Source organism: Hemitrygon akajei, chromosome 1, assembly GCF_048418815.1.
Source record: "Hemitrygon akajei chromosome 1, sHemAka1.3, whole genome shotgun sequence".
NCBI lineage: Eukaryota > Metazoa > Chordata > Chondrichthyes > Myliobatiformes > Dasyatidae > Hemitrygon > Hemitrygon akajei.
The window spans coordinates 209,581,247-209,601,104 of record NC_133124.1 but is presented as its reverse complement, the minus strand read 5'-3'; the positions used below and the strand labels follow the sequence as shown (position 1 = coordinate 209,601,104).

The 19,858-nt window shown below is 45.4% G+C and overlaps 1 protein-coding gene across 12 annotated transcripts in view; it reads right to left on the bottom strand.

Annotated features, from left to right (window-relative positions):
• LOC140734898 (transcription factor COE2) overlaps positions 1 to 19,858 on the bottom strand; it is a 318,188-nt gene that overhangs the window by 64,441 nt on the left and 233,889 nt on the right. For all 12 annotated transcript variants that reach the window (XM_073059600.1, XM_073059582.1, XM_073059608.1 and 9 more), the window contains one exon: positions 19,545 to 19,671. In XM_073059600.1, coding sequence (XP_072915701.1) covers positions 19,545 to 19,671 — 127 coding nt within the window. The remainder of the gene's footprint in view (positions 1 to 19,544; positions 19,672 to 19,858) is intronic.

The following is a 19,858-nucleotide window of genomic DNA, read 5'->3' as shown; positions in this document are numbered from 1 at the left end:
CGGCTGAGGTGCGTAGAGGAAAATCCCATGGCAACGTAGCTGGGGAGCAGGGAGTGAAGCCTTGGTGCCCTGGTTCATATTTCAGCTGAGTTTTAAATTATAAAGTGATAATCATATTGCTGTTTGCAGGAGGACATTAGAGCACTAGAAATGCTTTTACGGCTTTTCTGGTTCCATTACTATTCCAGCAAGGCCAAGGCCAACATCAGTAATGGCAACTATAAAATGGTACATGGAGCTTAGAAAAACAGAGTGGTAATTCTAGGCAGTTTCTAGAGCAGGTTACATGGTTGGCACAACATCATAAGCTGAGATCAGGTGAGGGGGCTAGGAGATACCCAGTAAAGCGTCCACTGAGGGTATCTTGCTTATTGTAGCTTACAGTAATCTTTTACATCATGCACTGCACTGTTACTACAAAACAACAAACTCCACGACAGACATTTGCGATAATAAACCTGATTCTGATTCTGACTCCGTGACTTCGGCTTTGAAGCTGGGTTATTTTTAAAGATGCTTTACAAAACCAAGATGCTCCTATTTTTTTTTCCCAAAGTCCCCGTCGACCCTCGTTAGGGTCTTGAATTTTATTGTTTTCCTGCGCTGCCCTAAAGTGCAGCCGTTACACTTCATTCTGCGTCGTTATTGTCTTACCTCGCACTACCTCAGTGCGCTGTGTAATGATCTGCTCTGTGTGAGCGGTATGCAAGACAAGCCTTTCACTGCATCTCGGTGCATGTGACAATAATAAACCATTTCCAGTTCCTCTCCTATTCCCTGAAGGCACGGACACAATCACAGGGAACGCTCGCATTTCTACAGTCTCTAGCTTTCTTCGGGGCCTCCCAGTGGACTTTAGAAATAATGAAGGGCCGCTGTTGTGGAACTGCGGATTTAATGCAGGGAAATCAGCATTTGATTTGTAAGCAACAGGATCCCACGTAAAGCTGCAGTTATGAAGTAATAGTGGAAAAGGGCCCTCTGCTGAACAAGGTGCCCACCTAAGCTTGTCCTGTTTGGCCATGTTTGGTCTGTACGTCTCTAAACCATGGGTCCCCAACCTAGGGTCCATGGGGCCCTTGCTTAATTGCATTGGTTGTTGAACCTTTTCTATACATACCCGTCTGAATGTCTTTCTTCTGCAGATGCTGGAAATCTATCACACACACACACACACACACACACACACACACACACACACACACACACACACACACACACACACACACACACACACACACACACACACACACACACACACACACACACACACACACACACACACACACACACACACACACACTCACTCACTCACTCACTCACTCACTCACTCACTCACTCACTCCTGAAGGAACTCAGCATTCTATGGAGAGGAATATGTAGTTGACGTTTCAGGCCGAGACCCTTCATCAGGACTGGGAAGGAAAGGGGAAGAAGCCAGAATAAGAAGGTGGGGGGAGAGAAGAGAGTATAAGCTGCCAAGGTGAGATCAGGTGAGGGGGCTAGGAGGGGGTGGGGTTGGTGAGTAAAGCTGGGAGGTGATAGGTGGGAGAATTAGAATGCTGAAGAAGAAAGAATCTGATAGGAGAGGGGAGTGGACCGTGGGAGAAAGGGAAGGAGCAGGGACACCAAAGGGAGGTGATGATCAGCTGAGAAGAAAAGGGGTGACAGGGGAACCAGAACGGGGAATAGAGAAAAGAGAGACGGGGAGGGCGGGAGAAATTACTGGAAGATGGAGAAGATGATGTTCAAGCTGTGAGCTCGGAAACTACCCGGATAGAATATGAGGGCTGCTCCCTCAAGTTCCATCATATCAGTATTGCCCAAGCCTGCTCCATCAGATAGATGCTGATGACCTTCTCCAGCATTTTGTGTGGTCTTTTAAATGTTGTTAATTTAACTGCTTCAACCATGTTCTTTATCTGCTCATTCCATAAACACGCCACCCTCTGCACAAAGAAGTTGTCCCGCAGGTCCCATATGAATCTTTCCACTTCTATCTTAAACCTATACCCTCTAGTTTTGGATTCCCCTTCCCTGGGAAAATGACTACGAGCATTCACCCCATCTATGCCTCTCATGATTTTATACACCTCTGTAAAGTCCTCCCCTTCTGCCTCCTACATTTCAAAGAATAATGTCCTAACCTGGTTAACATCTTCCTATAACTCGAGCTCTTGAGTCCTGGCAACATCCATGTACATCTTATTTGCACCCTTCATAGCTTAACGATATCTTCCATATAACAGGACAACACAGCTCCACCACAATCTGGGTGATAGGAAAATGGAGGGGTATGATTGATCTTTGAGTTGGTTAAAAGATGGGCACATCGTGGGCCAAAGGGCCTGTAATGTGCTGTACTGTTCTAAGTTCTAATATTACAGGTGCACCTTTCTACAAAAATAACTTAACATCTCAATATCCTGACTGGTGAAGGTCAGTGTGCCAAATACCTCCTTCACCACACTGTCTACCTGTGAGGTCGCCCCCACTGTCACTGCATCAGAGAGTCAATCTAGATTTTACTCAAGTCTCCAGAGTAAAATCTGAGTGGAAAAGCCTACAAAAAGATAGTAGACACAGCCCAGTCCATCACGGTCAAAGCCCTCACCACCGTTGAGCACCTGCAAGAAGCAATGAAATAGGAAAGCAGTATCCATCATCGAGGACTCACACCAGCTAGGCCAAACTCTCCTGTTGCTGCTGCCATCGGGCAGGAGGTACAGGAGCCTCAGGTCCCACACCACCAAGGTCAGGAACAGTTACTTCCCCTCAACCATCAGGCTCCTGAACCAGTGTGGGTAACTTCACTCAGCCCAACACCGAACTGATTACATAACCTAATTAAGGAGACTATAACTCATGATCTTAGTATTATTTATTATTATTTTTCTTTGTATTTGCACAGTTTGTCTTTCGCACATTGGTTGTTTGTCAGCCTTGGTGTGTGGTTATTATACTTCTTTATTCTACCATGAATGCCTACAAGAAAATAAATCTTAGGGTAGTAAAGGGTGATATATTCTGCATGGAGGTCGGTGACCAGTGGTGTGCCTCAGGGATCTGTTCTGGGGCCCCTACTCTTCGTGATTTTTATAAGTGACCTGGATGAGGAAGTGGAGGGATGGGTTAGTAAGTTTGCTGATGACACAAAGGTTGGGGGTGTTGTGGTTAGTGTGGAGGGCTGTCAGAGGTTACAGCAGGACATTGATAGGATGCAAAGCTGGGCTGAGAAGTGGCAGATGTAGTTCAACCCCCAGATAAGTGTGAAGTGGTTCATTTTGGTAGGTCAAATATGATGGCAGAATATATTATTAATGGTAAGACTCTTGGCACTGTGGAGGATCAGAGGGATCTTGGGGTCCAAGTCTATAGGACGCTCAAAGCAGCTGCGCAGGTTGACTCTGTGGTTAAGAAGGCATACGGTGTATTGGCCTTCATCAATTGTGGAATTGAATTTAGGAGCCGAGAGGTAATGTTGCAGCTATATAGGACCCTGGTCAGACTCCACTTGGAGTACTGTGCTCAGTTCTGGTCACCTCACTACTGGAAGAATGTGGAAACCATAGAAAGGGTGCAGAGGAGATTTACAAGAATGTTGCCTGGATTGGGGAGCATGCCTTATGAAGGCAGGTTGAGTGAACTCGGCCTTTTCTCCTTAGAGTGACGGAGGATGAGAGGTGACCTGATAGAGGTGTACAAGATGATGAGAGGTATTGATCGTGTGGATAGTCAGAGGCTTTTTTCCAGGGATGAAATGGCTGCCACAAGAGGGCACAGGTTTAAGGTGCTTGGAAGTAGGTACAGAGGAGATGTCAGGGGTAGGTTTTTTACGCAGAGTGGTGAGTGCGTGGAATGGGCTGCCGGCAACGGTGGTGGAGGCAGATACGATAGGGTCTTTTAAGAGACTTTTGGATAGGTACATGGAGCTTAGAAAAAAAGAGGGCTATGGGTAACCTGAGTAATTTCTAAGGTAGGGGCATGTTCGGCACAACTTTGTGGGTTGAAGGGCCTGTATTGTGCTGTAGGTTTTCTATGTTTCTATAATTGCACTTTGAGAATAAATTTACTTTGAACTTTGTACACATTTAACTCTGAAGTGAGAGCCATGGTGAATGAAGCCTTTCACCCACTCAAGCTTGTACTTCACCCAACTCAAAATGAATTATTACAACCATGTGAACTTTAATCAGCCTCTGAGCTAGGACTGTAGCATAACCGGGACCAGTCTTAGGCACAAACATTGTTGCATTAAGAATCATCAGAAACAAACTCACTCGGAGGACAGTACAGCACAGGAATAGTCCCTTCAGCCCACAAAGTTGTGCTGAACCAATTAAACTAGTAACGCCAGGGTAGCGTAGCGGTTAGCACGACGCCATTACAGCTCGGGGCTCAATTCCGATGTCATCTATAAGAAGTCCGTACGTCCGCCCTGTGAAATGCGTGGGTTTCCTCCGGGTGCTCTGGTTTCCTCCCACAGTCCATAGATGTTGTTGGGTTAACTGGTCGGTGCAAATTGCCCCATGATTGGGTTTGGGTTAATTCAGGGGCTGCTGGGCAGCGCGGCTTGAAGGGTCTGCGCTGGGTCTCAATAAACAGGTAGATAAATAAGTAAATAAATACATAAATACATACATCACTTGACTAAACTGATCCCTAGTACCTACACAGTGTCCCGATTCCTCCATTCTCTGCATATTCATGTCCCTATCTGAGAGATAATTTCTCTCTCCCAGGCAGGTGAAGGCATTAGAATGGACGAACTAGAGCAGAGGTTCCCAATCTGCGGTCCACGGATGCCTTGCTTAATGGTATTCGTACATGGCTTTGAAAAAAAGGGGTTCGGAGCCCCTGAACTACAGCGACCAAGTAGTGCAAGTTAAAAAAGAGAGAGTTTCAAGTTCTTCTGCCCTCACAGTGATAAAAAGCACCGTGCTTCCGAGATCATCTTCCCAGAGAAAAGTTGGCTGGCGGTATGGATGAGTGGGTTAGTGATGTGATGAGGGACAGCGGGTTCTGCCCGAGTCAGATGGTACTTGGAGGACGGTGGTGCTGATAGTAGACACGTGACTGGGGGGGGGGGTTGGGGTAGGGTGAAGGGGTAGACGATATGAGGTGAGGAGAAGTCAGCACATTACAATGAATTCTGGTCCAGGGCTCCCCCTCATCCTAAAACAATCAAAGCACCACCATTCAAAAACCCTGTCCCGTTTTCTTAACAGCTGCGAGAACCCGAGGCTTTCCTGCGGAAAAGGCAAATTCCTGAAGCGTTAAGCCATTTTGCACGCGGCGGAATGGTTGCCCGAACTTCGGAAAAGAAGATGAACGAAAAGCCAAGTAAGGGAAGATTCTATTCATTAAGAACTTGCTAACAATTTCCAACAATTCTCTAGGTGGTGATTTTAATGTTACTGAGAAATATATCCTTGCAAGTAATTTAATAATTCACCAACGAGAGGAAATGCCAGTGGCAATTACATCATCAGAGAATGTTCATCATACTCCTTGAGATGCTTGCAGGAGAGCTCGTAGTGATAAAGGGTTCCCCAGAGCACGAGCATGTGGCGCTTGAGGTGAAGGGAGGAGGGAAGGGGGGAGGGTTTAGTGCTGTTCTGCTCCTTGGGTCCATTGTCCTAATAAATTTCTGCCTCTGAAACATAGAGCTTGCAGATGGAGCCCGGCAACACAATTGTTGCTGCACTCCGGTGGGAAATTAGAGAGCTGGAATGGGTAACCACATTTAACCCCTTCTGAGACTCGGGGAAGGTCCACGGCTGGCTGAGGAATGTGTGGAGAGTGGGAGATCCATCTCTCTCTACCCTACTCCCCCCCCCCCACCCCCACCAAACCCAGGAAAGAAAAAAAAATCAGGAAACTGTTTCTAGGCAACCTGATAGGATTGATTGATTGTGGAGCTTAAGCATTTCAGGTTTTACAATGTTCAAAGCAGCTTTTGTGTCTTATTATGCTCAGAACTTTCCTCCCTGTTTTCTCTGGCCTCCTTTTCTGTAGGAGCTCACTCAGGCCGGGGTGGCAGTTTCTCAGCCCATAGCGCAAAGGCCATTCTTTTGGGGGTTGTAAATGCCACCAGGCAGTACATCTGCGCAGAATGTCACAGCCAACAGTACGGGCCGGCATGCAGAGCCTTGGTCAAACTGATGCAGGTATGTAATCTCGATACAAACCTGCAGATGGTGAAAACCTGACCAAAAAAAAAATGCTGGAAACACTCGGTGAATCAGTGTTCCTCTTTCCACTACAGATGCTGACTGACCTGCTGAGTTTTCTCAACATTTTCTGTTTGCTGTTCTGAATTCAAACCAACCTCGGCAGCTGCATTATTTAAAGTCAAGCTACTAAGTATACCTGGAGCCAAAAGTTTGCAACAGAAGCAGTAACAGACTGAGGTAAAAGTTCATCTGGTTTATTCCAGGGAAGGAACTAGTCTCGCCTGTATGTAATTCTAGACTGACCTACGAGACTGGTTCTGAACTCCTGGGGCAAGTAGTCACAATTAATACTGGTCTTGTCAGAACATCCTCCAAGTGATTACATAAAAACAGAAACTGGCTGGATCTTGAGTTTGTTCTCCAGTCCATAACTCAGTCAGACCTCTCTAGATTCAAGAATCAACTTTATTTATCACATGCACATTGAAAAGTGCAGTGAAATGTGTCAGTTGCATTAACAACCAACACAGCTAAGTACACATTAAGCAGCAAAACAACAACAGCAGGACAAGACCTCATTTCTCCCTCCCACTCAGACATATACACAGTCCTCTAACCTCAAGGTAGGCTGTCTTCCTCAGCCTCCAGCGAATGCAGAGACTTGGATGCTGATATTGGGCCTTCGACTACCCCCGTGGACTCACAGATCCGGGATTCCAGCCAAAGGGCCTTGACTTCCAGACTTCTGATTTGGCCCCAGTTCCCGCTGATCTCTCTGCTAAAGTCCATCCAATCCACCCGCGAAACCAGTGAACGTACCCATGAGTGTCCTGATAACCACAAAGATGGGACCTTGCAATCTGTGATCAGCTCCCTGTGCCTATCTTAACAGATTGCTAGTGAAAAATAAGTCCCTGAAAGAAGGTTATGAATTGAAACATTGAGTGGAAACACCAGTGCTTTGCATGAGATGGGAGGCCATCCTGTTGCAAAAGGTAAAAGGTCAGAGAGGTGTTTTCAGACTATGCTGACCAGGAATGGTTAGCACAATGACCACCAAAGTGGTTTGATTTCCACTGCTATTGCCAAGGAGCTTGTACCTTTCTCTCTGTCACTACATGGGTTTCCTCTGGGTGCTCTGGTTTCCTCCCACATTCCAAAAGGCATGCGGCTAGGATTAACAAGTAGTGAGGCTTGGCAACAACTTGCAGATTGCTCCCAGCACAATCTTCGCTGATTTGATTTAACACATACGATGCATTTCACATTCTGTTCTGAAAAATAAAGCTAATCTCTTTCAGCTCTTTTGAAGGAGTTAAGATAAGTATATATTTGAGTCATTAATACTTCTTTAAGCTTTGCTGGGCAGACTCAGAAAATATATACTGCTTTAGCTCAAGTAGATGAAAAATAATTTAAATATATTCATATTAGTTGTAATTACTTGCAGCTAAAACTACTGAAGCAGCTTCTCCTTAATTAGAAATCTCCCTTGTTCGGGTCTTTGTTCTCCATCTACATCGTTTGTTCTCTACTCAGTCACTAGACACTTATTATCAGTACAGAGGGCATGCCAGCAGAGCTGACGTCTCAGAGCTTCAGAAAGGTGGGTTCAGTCCTCACCTCCAGTGCTGTCTCTGTGGTGTTTGCATACTATCCCCATGACTGTGTATGGGTTTTCCCTCAATACTCACTAACCATAGGCTCAGGGTGGGGGGGGAGGGGTAGGTTTATTGGTCACTGTAAACTGTCCCTTGTATGTACTTGAGGGGGAGAATCTGTGGGAAGTTGATGGGAATGTGGGAAGAATACAATGGGATTAGTAAAAATGAGTTCCTGAAAGTCGGCATGGCTCCGTGGGCTGAAGGGCCTGTTCCCTCGATCTGCAACTCTATCCTGCAAATGGCAGGATCTCCCAGTTCAATCCGACTTCCCACTCCCATTCCGACAAGTCCGCCCACTGCCTCTTCTACAACCACAATGAGTCCAAACTCAGGTCAGAGGAGCAAAATCTCATATTCTGTCTGGATTTTACCCAACTTCTGGTAGCCTCTCCCCCCCCCCTCCCTCCTTTTCACTTTTTCTATTATACATTCTGGTTAACCTCTCACCCTTTCTCCTCTCCTCACCTTCCCATCACCTCCCTCTGCTTTCCCTCCTCCCTCTCTTCCATGATCCATCTCCTCCCCTATTTGAATCCTTCTCCTTTAGCCCTTTACCTCTTCCACATACACCCTCCAATCTTTAAACTTTATTTCCCCTCCCCATCCACCCACCAACCCTCCCCCTCACATGGTCTAACCTATCACCTGTCAATTTGTCCGTCCGTTCCCCCCCCCCCCCCAAGCCCCACTTTCTTATTCTGGCTTCTTCCCCTTCCTTTCTGCTCTTAACAAAGGGTCTCAGCCCGAAGCATTGACTCCACAGATGCTGCCTGACTTGCTGAATTCCTCCAGAATTTAGTGTGTGTTGCTCAATATTTTCAACTGCTGCAGAATCTATAACCTTCCACATCTTTATCCCTGTTTCTCTGTGCATGAATCCCTAAAGATTCCGTGTGAGTTTGCAATTCAAGTAAATAATTGTTCCTCGACTTATTCTTTAAGCCTTTCAGTACAAAACCCCGAACTGACAGTATGCCTGTGTTTCCTAACACTTGATATTACACTGCACACGTTGCCTGCAATGATACAGTCTGTCCTGTGGAGTTTAAATGAATGACTGCTGATCTCATTCAAATCTATAAAAGACTTCCCGGCTTTGACAGGACAAATGGTGAGAGTCAGTTTCCCTAGGGCAGAGTGTCCAGAGGTAAGGGTTATGGTCTCAGGATTAAGGCTCGATACTTCAGGACTGAGGTGCCCAGGGAGTTGTGAATCCCATCACTCACTCATGAAGCCCGCTTGAGGTTGAGACTGATAAGTTTTTGAGGACAAAATAAATCAAGAGATTTTGGTAGGGCGTGATGGAATCAGGAACAGAGGCTGGCAATAAGCTGTAATAATGAGTGGAGAAATTCAGCAGGTCAGGCAGCATCGAAAGAGGGGACCTGATGAAGGGTCTCAGCCCAGAACACTGACTGTTTATTCCCCTCCATAGAAGCTGCATTGTTATGTTATTCTGGATTTCCAGCATCTGCAGAATCTCTTGTGTTTATAATGAAGAGAGGAATGGATTCAAGGAGTCACATGATTTTTTTCCAGTTTTCTAATACTTGAAGCCGTGGTTATGTTTGTTAACTGAAGAAAAACTGTTTCTGTATACTTCTTGTGGACTGGAAAATAATTGTCTACATCTTTTTTAACACAGAAAGTACTCCCTTTTCAGTGTTAGGAAACATACTGCAATGTGAGGCTTGTTTGAGAACCTGAAATGGCTGAACAGAAGATTTCTCAAACAGTCCTCCAAAGAAGGAGCCATTCGGGACTGAGAACAAGAAGAATTTTGTTACTAGTGGGTGGCGAATCTTGGGAATTCTCTACCCAAGTGGTGTGTGGAGGTTCCGTTATTCGCAGCAGCGATCAATTTTGAGATATTAAAGGAGTTCACGGCTAATGCAAAGTAATGTGGGTGAGGTAATAGATCAGCTGTGATCTTATTGAATGGGAGAACATGAATGAGAGGCTGAAGGGCCTACTTAAATTCTGTCCCTTATGGTATCATGCTTCAGTCAATGGTTCAATTCCTTCTTCTTGTGACTGCTTATTTTTAACCAATTTACAGTGGCTAAGTGTGTTAGCTGGCTGGTGGTGTAGTGGCATCAGCTCCAGACTTCGAGGCAAATGGTCCCGAGTTCGAATCCAGCCAGCTCTTTGCATGCTTGTGTTGGTGCATAGCCAAGTGGTTAAGGCATTCGTCTAGTGATCTGAAGGTCGCTAGTTTGAGCCTTGGCTGAGGCTTAACCACACATTGCTCTGCGACGACACCGGCGCCAACAAGCTGTATGGGTCCTAATGCCCTTTCCTTGTGTGGTGTCCCCCCTGCTGACTGCTCCTGTGGCTCCTCCCACAGACCCCGGTATAAAGGCGATTGGAGGCACAGACCCTTCCTCCAGGATGTTGTGTGATGGTCACTTGCTGCTTGTGCTTTCTTCCAGCCAATAAAAGCCTACCTTAACCCACGTCTCAGAGTTATTCATGGTGCATCACCTTGGACAACATCGGTGGCATGGAGAGGGAAGACTTGCAGCTTGGGCAACTGCCGGTCTCCCGTAAAACCCTGCCCGGGCCTGCGCCCCGGAAACTTTCCAAGGCGCAAATCCATGGTCTATCGAGACTAACAGAGGCCTACACACACATCCATGCTGGGCTGAATGTCGAGCTAATCAGATGCTAAAGACATTTTAAAAATGCTGCTCCGTGGCACGAAAAGGAACAACAACAATTAAGTTTGTCAACGTCACAATCATAAATCAGTTTTGATTTATGAACCATCATTCATGGACAGTTCAGCACAGGAACACACCCTTTTGCCCACTTTGTTGCATCTAATTAAGCTAATAACACCTTATTAAACTAATTCCTGCAGCTTTCACATGGTCCATATTCCTCCATTCTCCGCATATTTATCTGGCTCTTAAACACATAGTTACACTTATAGTTTATTGCCATTAAATGTGGTGGAAAATTCACATTTGGGAAAACTTCTATCCAATATATGGCCAACTGACAGAAAATGCAGTCTTGATAAAATTAGCTACCGTTTACAATGGGTGGAGATACATCTCTACCAAAGGAGGTGTAAGGTGCTCCTTCCCTTACTAGACTGCAGGTCACCCTTGGGCAAGGTGTGGCACCTATTTAGCACCCACCACCCCCCCCCCCCCGGATCTGGGTCATGTGAAGCCATGGGAGCAGGTAATGGATGGTCGTATGAGCAGCTGATGTGTATCACATATCCTGGTTATGCGACCACTGACACCAAGCAGACAATCTTTGAAGAGTATTGATAATGCCTGCAGGGTCACCTGCCTCGTAAAGACCCACTGTCCAGAAGAAGGAAATGGCAAGCCCCTTCGGTGGAAAAATATGCCAAGAACAATCATGGTCATGGAAAGACCATGATCATCCACGTCATATGACACGGCACATAATAGTGATGATGACTGTTTACAAAGACTGGGCTGAAAGAAAAGGAAAGTTGTTTAACAAAAAACCCTTGTTGATCTCAATATACAGAAATTAATTATTCAAAAAATGAAGGTCTAATGTTCAAAGAACATTTGAATGTTCAAAGCAATATTCAAAGAATCACAATGCAAAATATTTTCCCTCAGTTTTACTCATTTGATGGATTCAATACGGATATAGAATTCCCGTATCCCCACCCCCTTGAAATGCAAAGCATCATTGGACAGACTTGATCTCCCAATCTACCTCACTGTGACTCTTCACTTAATTTTTCTGCCTGTACTGCATTTTCTCTGTAAATATAATACTTCCTCCGGGTCCCCTCCTCCTTCCCTTTCTCCAGGAGCCCACCCTCATCTCCAATCAGATTCCTTCCTCTCCAGCCCCTTATCTTTCCTACTCACCCCACATGGCTTCACCTGTCAGCTTCCAGCTAGCCTCCTTCCCCTCCCCATATCATTTTTAATTTGGCAATTTCCCCCTTCCTTCTCAGTCCAGAAGAAGGGCCTTGGCCTGAAATGTCGAATGTTTATTCATTTCCATAGTCGCTGCCTGACCTGCTGAGTTCCTCCAGCATCTTGCGTGTGTTATTTTATTCTGCATTCTGTTTCCCTATTTCCTACCTTGATATCTTTCCTGTATGGAATGCTCTGTCTGGAGGGCTCTCAAACAAAAGCTGGTCACTGTATCTTGGTACTTGTGACAACATTAAACCAATTACCGTCTCCACTCTGAGCATTGCGAAATAACGGTGCCATGAATTAGGAAGAGAGAAACAATCAGCTCTACGATTGTCCCCTTGTCATGTGGGGAGGGGTAGTTTACTTGTTGGTCAAAAGCCCCATCTACTGTGCCAGTCACTGATCGGCCTGTTTGAGGGTTTCAGCAGCTCTTTCCCATTGGTTGCCTCGTGTTGCCGTGGCACCAATGTCCAGCTTCAGGCACCTCAGGGGTATAGGACCAGTACGTCAGGAGGCTTGGCCTCTTTCCTTTCATCCACAGGGCCTTCGTCACACTGAGGCTGCGACCAGTGCTGAAGAGCCATTGGGAAATTTTGCTCCGGATTCGCACTCTTAGCTAAGTATCTATCTGTTGGATATTTAGTTTTGTAGTTTGCATAACTTGGAGGGACTTAATGTTTCATCAAATCATTTACTGTCTGTATATAAATGATTAAGGTGCTTATTCATAGTCAGTGTCTTTTGTCTCACTCACCAAACCCAGGAATCTGCTTCCACGTAGCAGCCCTCAGAAGGCCAGCAGAAGCAACCTACAGATTCATATTCAGATTCAGATTCAGGGGCGCCATGGTTTGGTGGGGGGAGTGTTAGACCAGAGGGCACAGCCTCAGAATAGAACAGAGATGAGGAGGAATTTCTTTAGTGGTGAATCTGTGGAGTTTGTTGCCACAGGCGGCTGTGGAGGCCAAGTCATTGGGTATATTTAAGGAAGAGGTTAATAGGTTCTTGATTAGTCAGGGTGTCAAAGGTTACAAGGAAAAGGCAGGAGAATGGGGTTGAGAGGGTTATTAATTTAGCCATGATGGAATGGCCTAATTCTGCTCCTATGTCTTATGGTGTTCCAAGTAGCTGCATTGCGACAGCGGCCACACCCAGGTTACACCACTTTGACAGGCGAGCTAAACCAAGTGAGAATAGCTGGCAGGACCAATACCAGTGAGAAAGGGATATGCCTGTCCTAGCCTGTGAAGTCAGCTCCAGTGGACGGGCCAGATGAGATCAGCAGTGAGATCCAACGGCCAGGAAGGCGGTTCTGCAACACTTTGTGGAGAGCGAATGGCATGGCAAGGTGCCATGGATCCACTGCAGCCAGATCCACCACAGATGCTGAATGACCTGCTGAGACTTCTCAACATTTTCTATTTGCCATTCTGAATTTAAATCCAGCCTCAGCAGCTACATAACTTAAAGTCAAACTATTAAATATACCTGGAGCCGCTCTCTAGCTGAAGAAATTCCTGCTTATCTCTGTTCTTGGACTGTCCCCTCTGCTGTTAGACTCTTCCACTACAGAAAACATCCTCTCCACGTCCACTCTATCTCGGCCTTTCAATATTCTATAGGTTTTAATGAGATCTCTCCTCATTCTTCTAATCTCCTGCTATAACATGTCCAGAGCCATCAAGTGCTCCTCATTCCCAGGATCAATCTGGTGAATCTTCTCTGGACTCATTCCAAAGCCAGCATGCCTCTTCTTAGATAAGGGGCCCAAAACTGTGCTGGGCACTTAAGAGGTGCAGAGTGAACTATATGACTTACTAATTATGCTGTGCTTAACTGACTGGTAGAGCAGTCCCCCAAACTCCCTTTCAAAGCCAAAACAGCAAGGCTGAATTGAGCAGAATAGTGATGACTTTATTCTGCACCCAAGTTGTATTAGCTTCAAAGTTCAAAGTAAATTTATTATCAAAATACATATATATCACCATATTCAACCCTGAGATTCTTTGTCCTGTTGTCAGACTCAGTAACACCACAACATAAAAACTACAATAGAATCAATGAAGGACCACACCAACTTGGGCGTTCAACCAGTTTCCAGAAAAGGAGAGTGGAGAGAAGTAGGAGAGGAGCATTGACCTTTGCAAATACAGAGCAGAAGCAACCCTGGCCAGTGAGATGCGAACTGTGCATGTCTCGTCCTTTGACGGCCTTTGGGATTGTGGGATTGGTTTGCGGTAAACAGCACTGGGATAAAGCTCCTTGAGAACTTTTGAATGATGTCTGCACCTAGGCATTTTGTTGGAGGAATGCAAAGAAAGTGCCTTTAATAGATGTGACCGCGTACATAGCAGTCACAAATGTGTTCCTCCCCCATTAATGGAAATGTATAAGGCCCCAAGGAAATGATTGGTTGTTCCTCACCCCCCACCCTCCTCCCAACCACTGACAATTCACACCGCTATCTCATTGTGATTAATGGTGAAAATGCCTCTGCATTCTCATGTAATGCTGGCAAGACCAATGATATAGTCTTAAAATGCAATGGGAATGGGGTGACTGCTCTCACCCATCCCACTGCCACATCCACGTGTGAAGCGAATGCCTTAAAGTAGCTTTGGGTCCATTATCAAGTCAAGTCAGGTCTATTGTCATTTGACTATGTACATGCTTACCATTAAACACACATAACACATAACACAGTACACTTAAGGATGAAATCTACAGATGGATTACACATAAACAAACTGAAGTGCATAAATTAAATATTGTAAGGTACAGAACACATTAGCCAGTGACACTTTGAATATGACACGGCAGGGAGTTCAGAAGCCTAATGGCCTGAGGGAGGAAGCTGTTTCCCATCCTGACCATGCTTTTGTGCATTGGCATCCCCTGCTTAATGGCAGGAAGTCAAAGAGGATGCTGGATTGGTGGGTGGGATCCTTAATAATACTAAGGGCCCTGCATATGCAGCGCTCGTGATAAATGTCCCCGATGGATGGTAGTGAGACCCCTATGATCCTCTCAGCCGTTCCCACTGTCCTATGTAGGGACTTCTGGTCCGATGATCGGCTGTTCCTGTACTAGATGGAGATGCAACTTGTCAGGGCGCTGTCAACAGCGCTCCTGCAGAATGCAGTTAAGATTGGGGAGGGGGTAGGGAGGGGCTCACTTTCCTCAATCTGCGCTTTCTTAATCAGGGAGGTGATACTAAAGGGAGCAGGCAGGCATTGTGCAGTTCATCTGCTGTTGGCCGGTCTTCACCACCAGGGACTGATCAATCAGTCCTGATATTCTGGGATTACTTTTCCCAAATCAAGTTTTTTTTCTTCTGTGACCTGCCTCCAAATCCTCTTAAATACATCTCCCTGTTTCTTTGACCCCTTTCACCTCTCGAGCATCAGAACCAATAAGTTCTTGTACTTGTCTCTCGGCTTTGTATAGTCTTCTGACATTTTCTTCTCACATGGGAAGTATTATATGAATGAATACAATTCAGACTGGGTGACTGCTTTGCAGAATGTCTCTGTTCAGTTCACTGGGGTGATCTTGAGTTCCGGCCTTCTGTCACTTTAATTCTCCTTCTCTCTCCCTCTCTGACCTCTTTATATTTAGACTCTAACACTCTGTCAAATAAAGCTGAATGGAAAAAGAAGGAGGAACAGTTTCTTAGTCTTTGAGGACTGCACTCTGTAGTTCACGTTATGTGTGTCTATGGTTTCTGGTCACTTCCTTCCTGGGCGATTTTGATTGGGGAAGCCTGCAGATAATGAATAACACATACTAGATTGAACTGAACTGAATATGCCTGGACTCTTTCGATTTTGTGTTTTATATTCTGTGGTTTTGCAATTTTTTTTGTGCATGGGGTGGGGGGTGGTGGTGGATGTTTTTCTTTGAACTGGTCCCACTGTGTTTCTTTGTTTCGTGGCTGTCTGTGAGGATGAGAAATCTCAGGGTTGTATCCTGCAGATATACTTCGATAGTAAATGTATTTTGAACTTTGATAATGCTATACAGCTTTCAGGACTCAATTTCCGATTTGCTTTATTTGTCACACGAACATCAAAATGTCAAAACATACAGTGAAACGTGTCGCTTTGTGTCAATGACCTGTGCCGTCCAAGGGTTGTGCTGGGCAGCCCACAAGTGTTGGCACACTTCCGATGCCAATATATCATACCCATAGCTTAGTAATCCTACCTTGCATGTCTTTGGAATGTGGAGGAAACCAGAGCACCTGGAGGAAAATCCACAGGGCCATGCGAAGAATATGTAAACTCCTTACAGATGGTTGAGGGATTTGAATGGAATAGTGATCACTGGCGCTGAAAAGCAATTAACTAACCACTACACTACCACACCGTGCCAGATATCTCCACTGAGATGTAGCGTGTAGGCCTCCGTTAGTCTCGATAGACCATGGATTTGCACCTTGGAGAGTTTCCAGGGCGCAAGCCTGGGCAAGGTTTTTTTAATGGAAGACCAGCAGTTGCCCAAGCTGCAAGTCTCCCTTCTCCACGCCACTGATGTTGTCTAAGGGAAGGGCATTAGGACCCATCCAGCTTGGCAACGGCCGTCGTCGCAGAGCAATGTGTGGTTAAGTGCCTTGCTTAAGGACACACACGCAGCCTCAGCCAAGGCTTGAACTAGCGACCTTCAGATCACTAGATGAATGCCTTAACCACTTGGCCACGCACCAACACAACGCTCCACTGAGATATACTCTTAGTGGCCACTTTATTACGCACACCTGCTCATTAATGCTAATATCTAATCAGCCAATCATCAGGCAGCAGCTCAATGCATTAAAGCATGCAGACATGGTCAAGAGGTTCGATTGGTGTTCAGACCAAAAATTAGAATGGAAAAGAAATACGATCTAGGTGACTTTAACTGTGGAATGATTGTTGGTGCCAGATGGGGTGATCTGACTATCTCAGACACTGCTGATCTCCAGGGATTTTCACACACGACAATCTCTAGAGTTTACAGAGAACGATGCTTAAAAATTAAAAACAGTTCTGTACACAAAAATACCTTTTTAATTAGAGAAGTCAAAGTCAAAGGAGAATGGCCAGACTGGTTCAAGCAGCCAGATAGGTGACAATAACTCAAATTATCAGTGTTGTGCAGAACAGCATCTCTGAACGCGCAACACGTTGATGTGGATGGGCTACAGCAGCAGAAGGGCAGATTATACCCTCAGAGTGTATTTAATTCATACAGTACTGTACAAAAGTCTCAGGCAAATGTAAAAGGAATTCTCTAAAGCAAAGCTGTTTTCAAAAGAAATGAAATGAAACACTTCAAAATATCAAAGAATTTACTATCAAGAGCAGTGAACAGTAAAAAACTAAACCAAATCAATATTTGGTGACCACCTTTTGCCTTTAAAACTGCATCAATTCTCATAGGTACACGGTCGTGCAGTTTTGTAAGATAATCGGCTGGTAGGTTGTTCCAAGGCATCTTCGAGAACTTGCCACAGTTCTTCTGCAGACCTTGGCTGTCTCATTCGCTTCTGGCTCTCCCGGTAATCCCAGACAGCCTTGGAGATCCGTGGAGATCAAGGCTCTGTGGAGGCCATACCATCTGAAACCACATTAAAAAATCTAGGGTGCCTGAGACTTTTGCACAGTGCTGTATAAGTGTAATTTAATATCTGACACGTGACGGAAGGAGAGAGGGATATGCAGAGTGATGCAAACAATACTGGATTGTTGTGGGAATGTCCTATTCTCAGGATAATGCCGAGGCTTTCACGGGCTCAATCGAGTATAGATTAGTTGACTTTCTTTCAGTTGAAATTTGCATTATTAAAGTCCTAAAGCAAACCTTAACACTCCCCGTGGAGGATTAAGTGATGCTAAGTATAGTATTGACTATATTCATGGAGCTGCTCTCAACCCAATTCCCCAATGAACACATCAGCTTGTCAAATATTTAACTTCATGCCTCCTGCAGTTATTAAATAAAATGTAATATAAATATGACAAGAAATTCAGATACAGTTTCCATTTAATTTGATGAGGGGGTTGTCAAAATGAAAGGTGTGGAAACCATTGATTTTTTTTTACACTTTAACCTTTGATGTTCCATGGGAGTTTAAACATCCAGCAGCGTTCTTCTCCTGACAAGTTTACTCATCTCACAGTGCCCGTCGTTCGGCTCGGGAGGCTGAACAACAAAAGCTCCACAAAAAGAAAATAATCAGGTGCTTGATGTAATCAGTCCATCTGCTTTATTTTACCTTACCTCAAAGTAAAAATGAGATCACAGCACTGGCAACTAAAAGCATCAGTGGCGTCCCTGTTAGCGGTTAGAGATGCATTGTACTAATTGTTGTACAGCTTACAGACGAGCAGCACCGTGGCACAGAAGGAAGGTCTGTCACCTCACACCACCCCCAGCATCCTGAGATCATAGAACAGTACAGTGCAGGAACAGGCCATTCGGCCCACAATGTTGTGCTGAACCAGCTAAAAAGTAAATCAGAAACACCCAGACACTTGTCCTTCCTACCTACACCATGTCCATATCCTCCCATCTTTCTTCCATCAATGTGCCTATCTGAAAGTCTCTTAAAAGCCTCTACCACCATACCAGGCAGCACATTCCAGGCACCGGCCACTCTCTGAGTAAAAAACTTACCCCTCACATCCCCCTTGAACCTACCCCCTCTCACCTTCAATGCATGGCCTCTGGATTTAGATATTTCAGCCCTGGGAAACAGGTACTCCCTGTCAACTCTATCCATACCTCTCGTAATCTTATAAACCTCTATCAGATCTCTGCTGCTCCAGAGAAAATAACCAGCAATCTCCCTACAAATGAGTTCAATCCTGACTTCTTGTTCTGTCCATGCAGGGTGTACACGTCTGAGGTTCGATGTGTCGTGGGTTCGGAGACCATCCTTTGCACGTCACCGTTGCCGTGGAAAGGCAGCATCCATCATCAAAGATCCTCACCACCCAGGCCACGCTCTTTTCTCGCTGCTGTCACGATGCAGAAGGTAAAGGAGCCTCAGAACTCACACCACCAGGTTCAGGAACAGTTACTACCCCTTAACCATCAGGCTCTTGAACAAAAGGGGATAACTACACTCATTCTATTTCTGGTCTTCCCACAGCCATTGGTCTCACTTTAAGGTCTCCTTATCTTGTAACTTCATGCTTGTTATTTATTGCTATTTATTTATATTTCCATCTGCACAGTTTGTTGTTCATTGATCCTGTTTCGAGTTACTGTTCCACAGATTTGCTAAGTACGCTCGCAGGAAAAAGAACCTCAGGGTTGTATGTTGTGACATGTATGCAGTTTTACTTTGAACTTCGACCTTTGTAACGCGTGGTTATTTCGGTTGCTGTCCCCCTTCCTGTCAGCTCGAGCCAGTATAAATAAATTGTGCAAATAGAGAGATAATATTTGTGGGCCCATGGAGCATTTCTGACCGCTCTCCATCGTTGAGATGCCTTCGCTGAATCGGTTGAATATGCTCTCCTCATGCTTGGAACAAAGAACTCGGAGAAAGTATGGCTGCAGACTCGCCAAAGGATGATTAACAATGTGCGTTATATTAACAAGGTGTTATATAAATGCAGGGTGTTGTTGCATACTTAACTCGGGAAACGGCAAATTCATTACAGTGCAGAAAAGCAGAACGAGCCCCGACTGTTAAGTTCAGTAAAACCGCGTGCATAAGATATATGAGAGGCCATCCTTCTCAAGCCCCATTGCCCAAACCCTTTCAACATCATGCAATGTCCACCCACCTGTGTATATGAATCGTCCCGGAGCACCCTTGCAAAACTGCTTGGACTTGTAGGACAGTGTGACTTCCACCACTCCGGGGATGTGCCGCGGGGGCGTCTGCACTCGGATGGCGTGGGGAGTAATCAGCTGAAAGGCATGACAGAGGCAGAAATTCGGGGTTTGACCCTGGCTCAACAGATCTCACCTGTCCTCCCGATCCCACCTTCTTGGCATGCAATGCTTCTGTTTATCGTTAGAATGGGAGAAACGGTGACAGAAATGGAAAAACCCTTTGTTTACTAACACCCCACCCTTCCCTTGCCTGATCTCCACG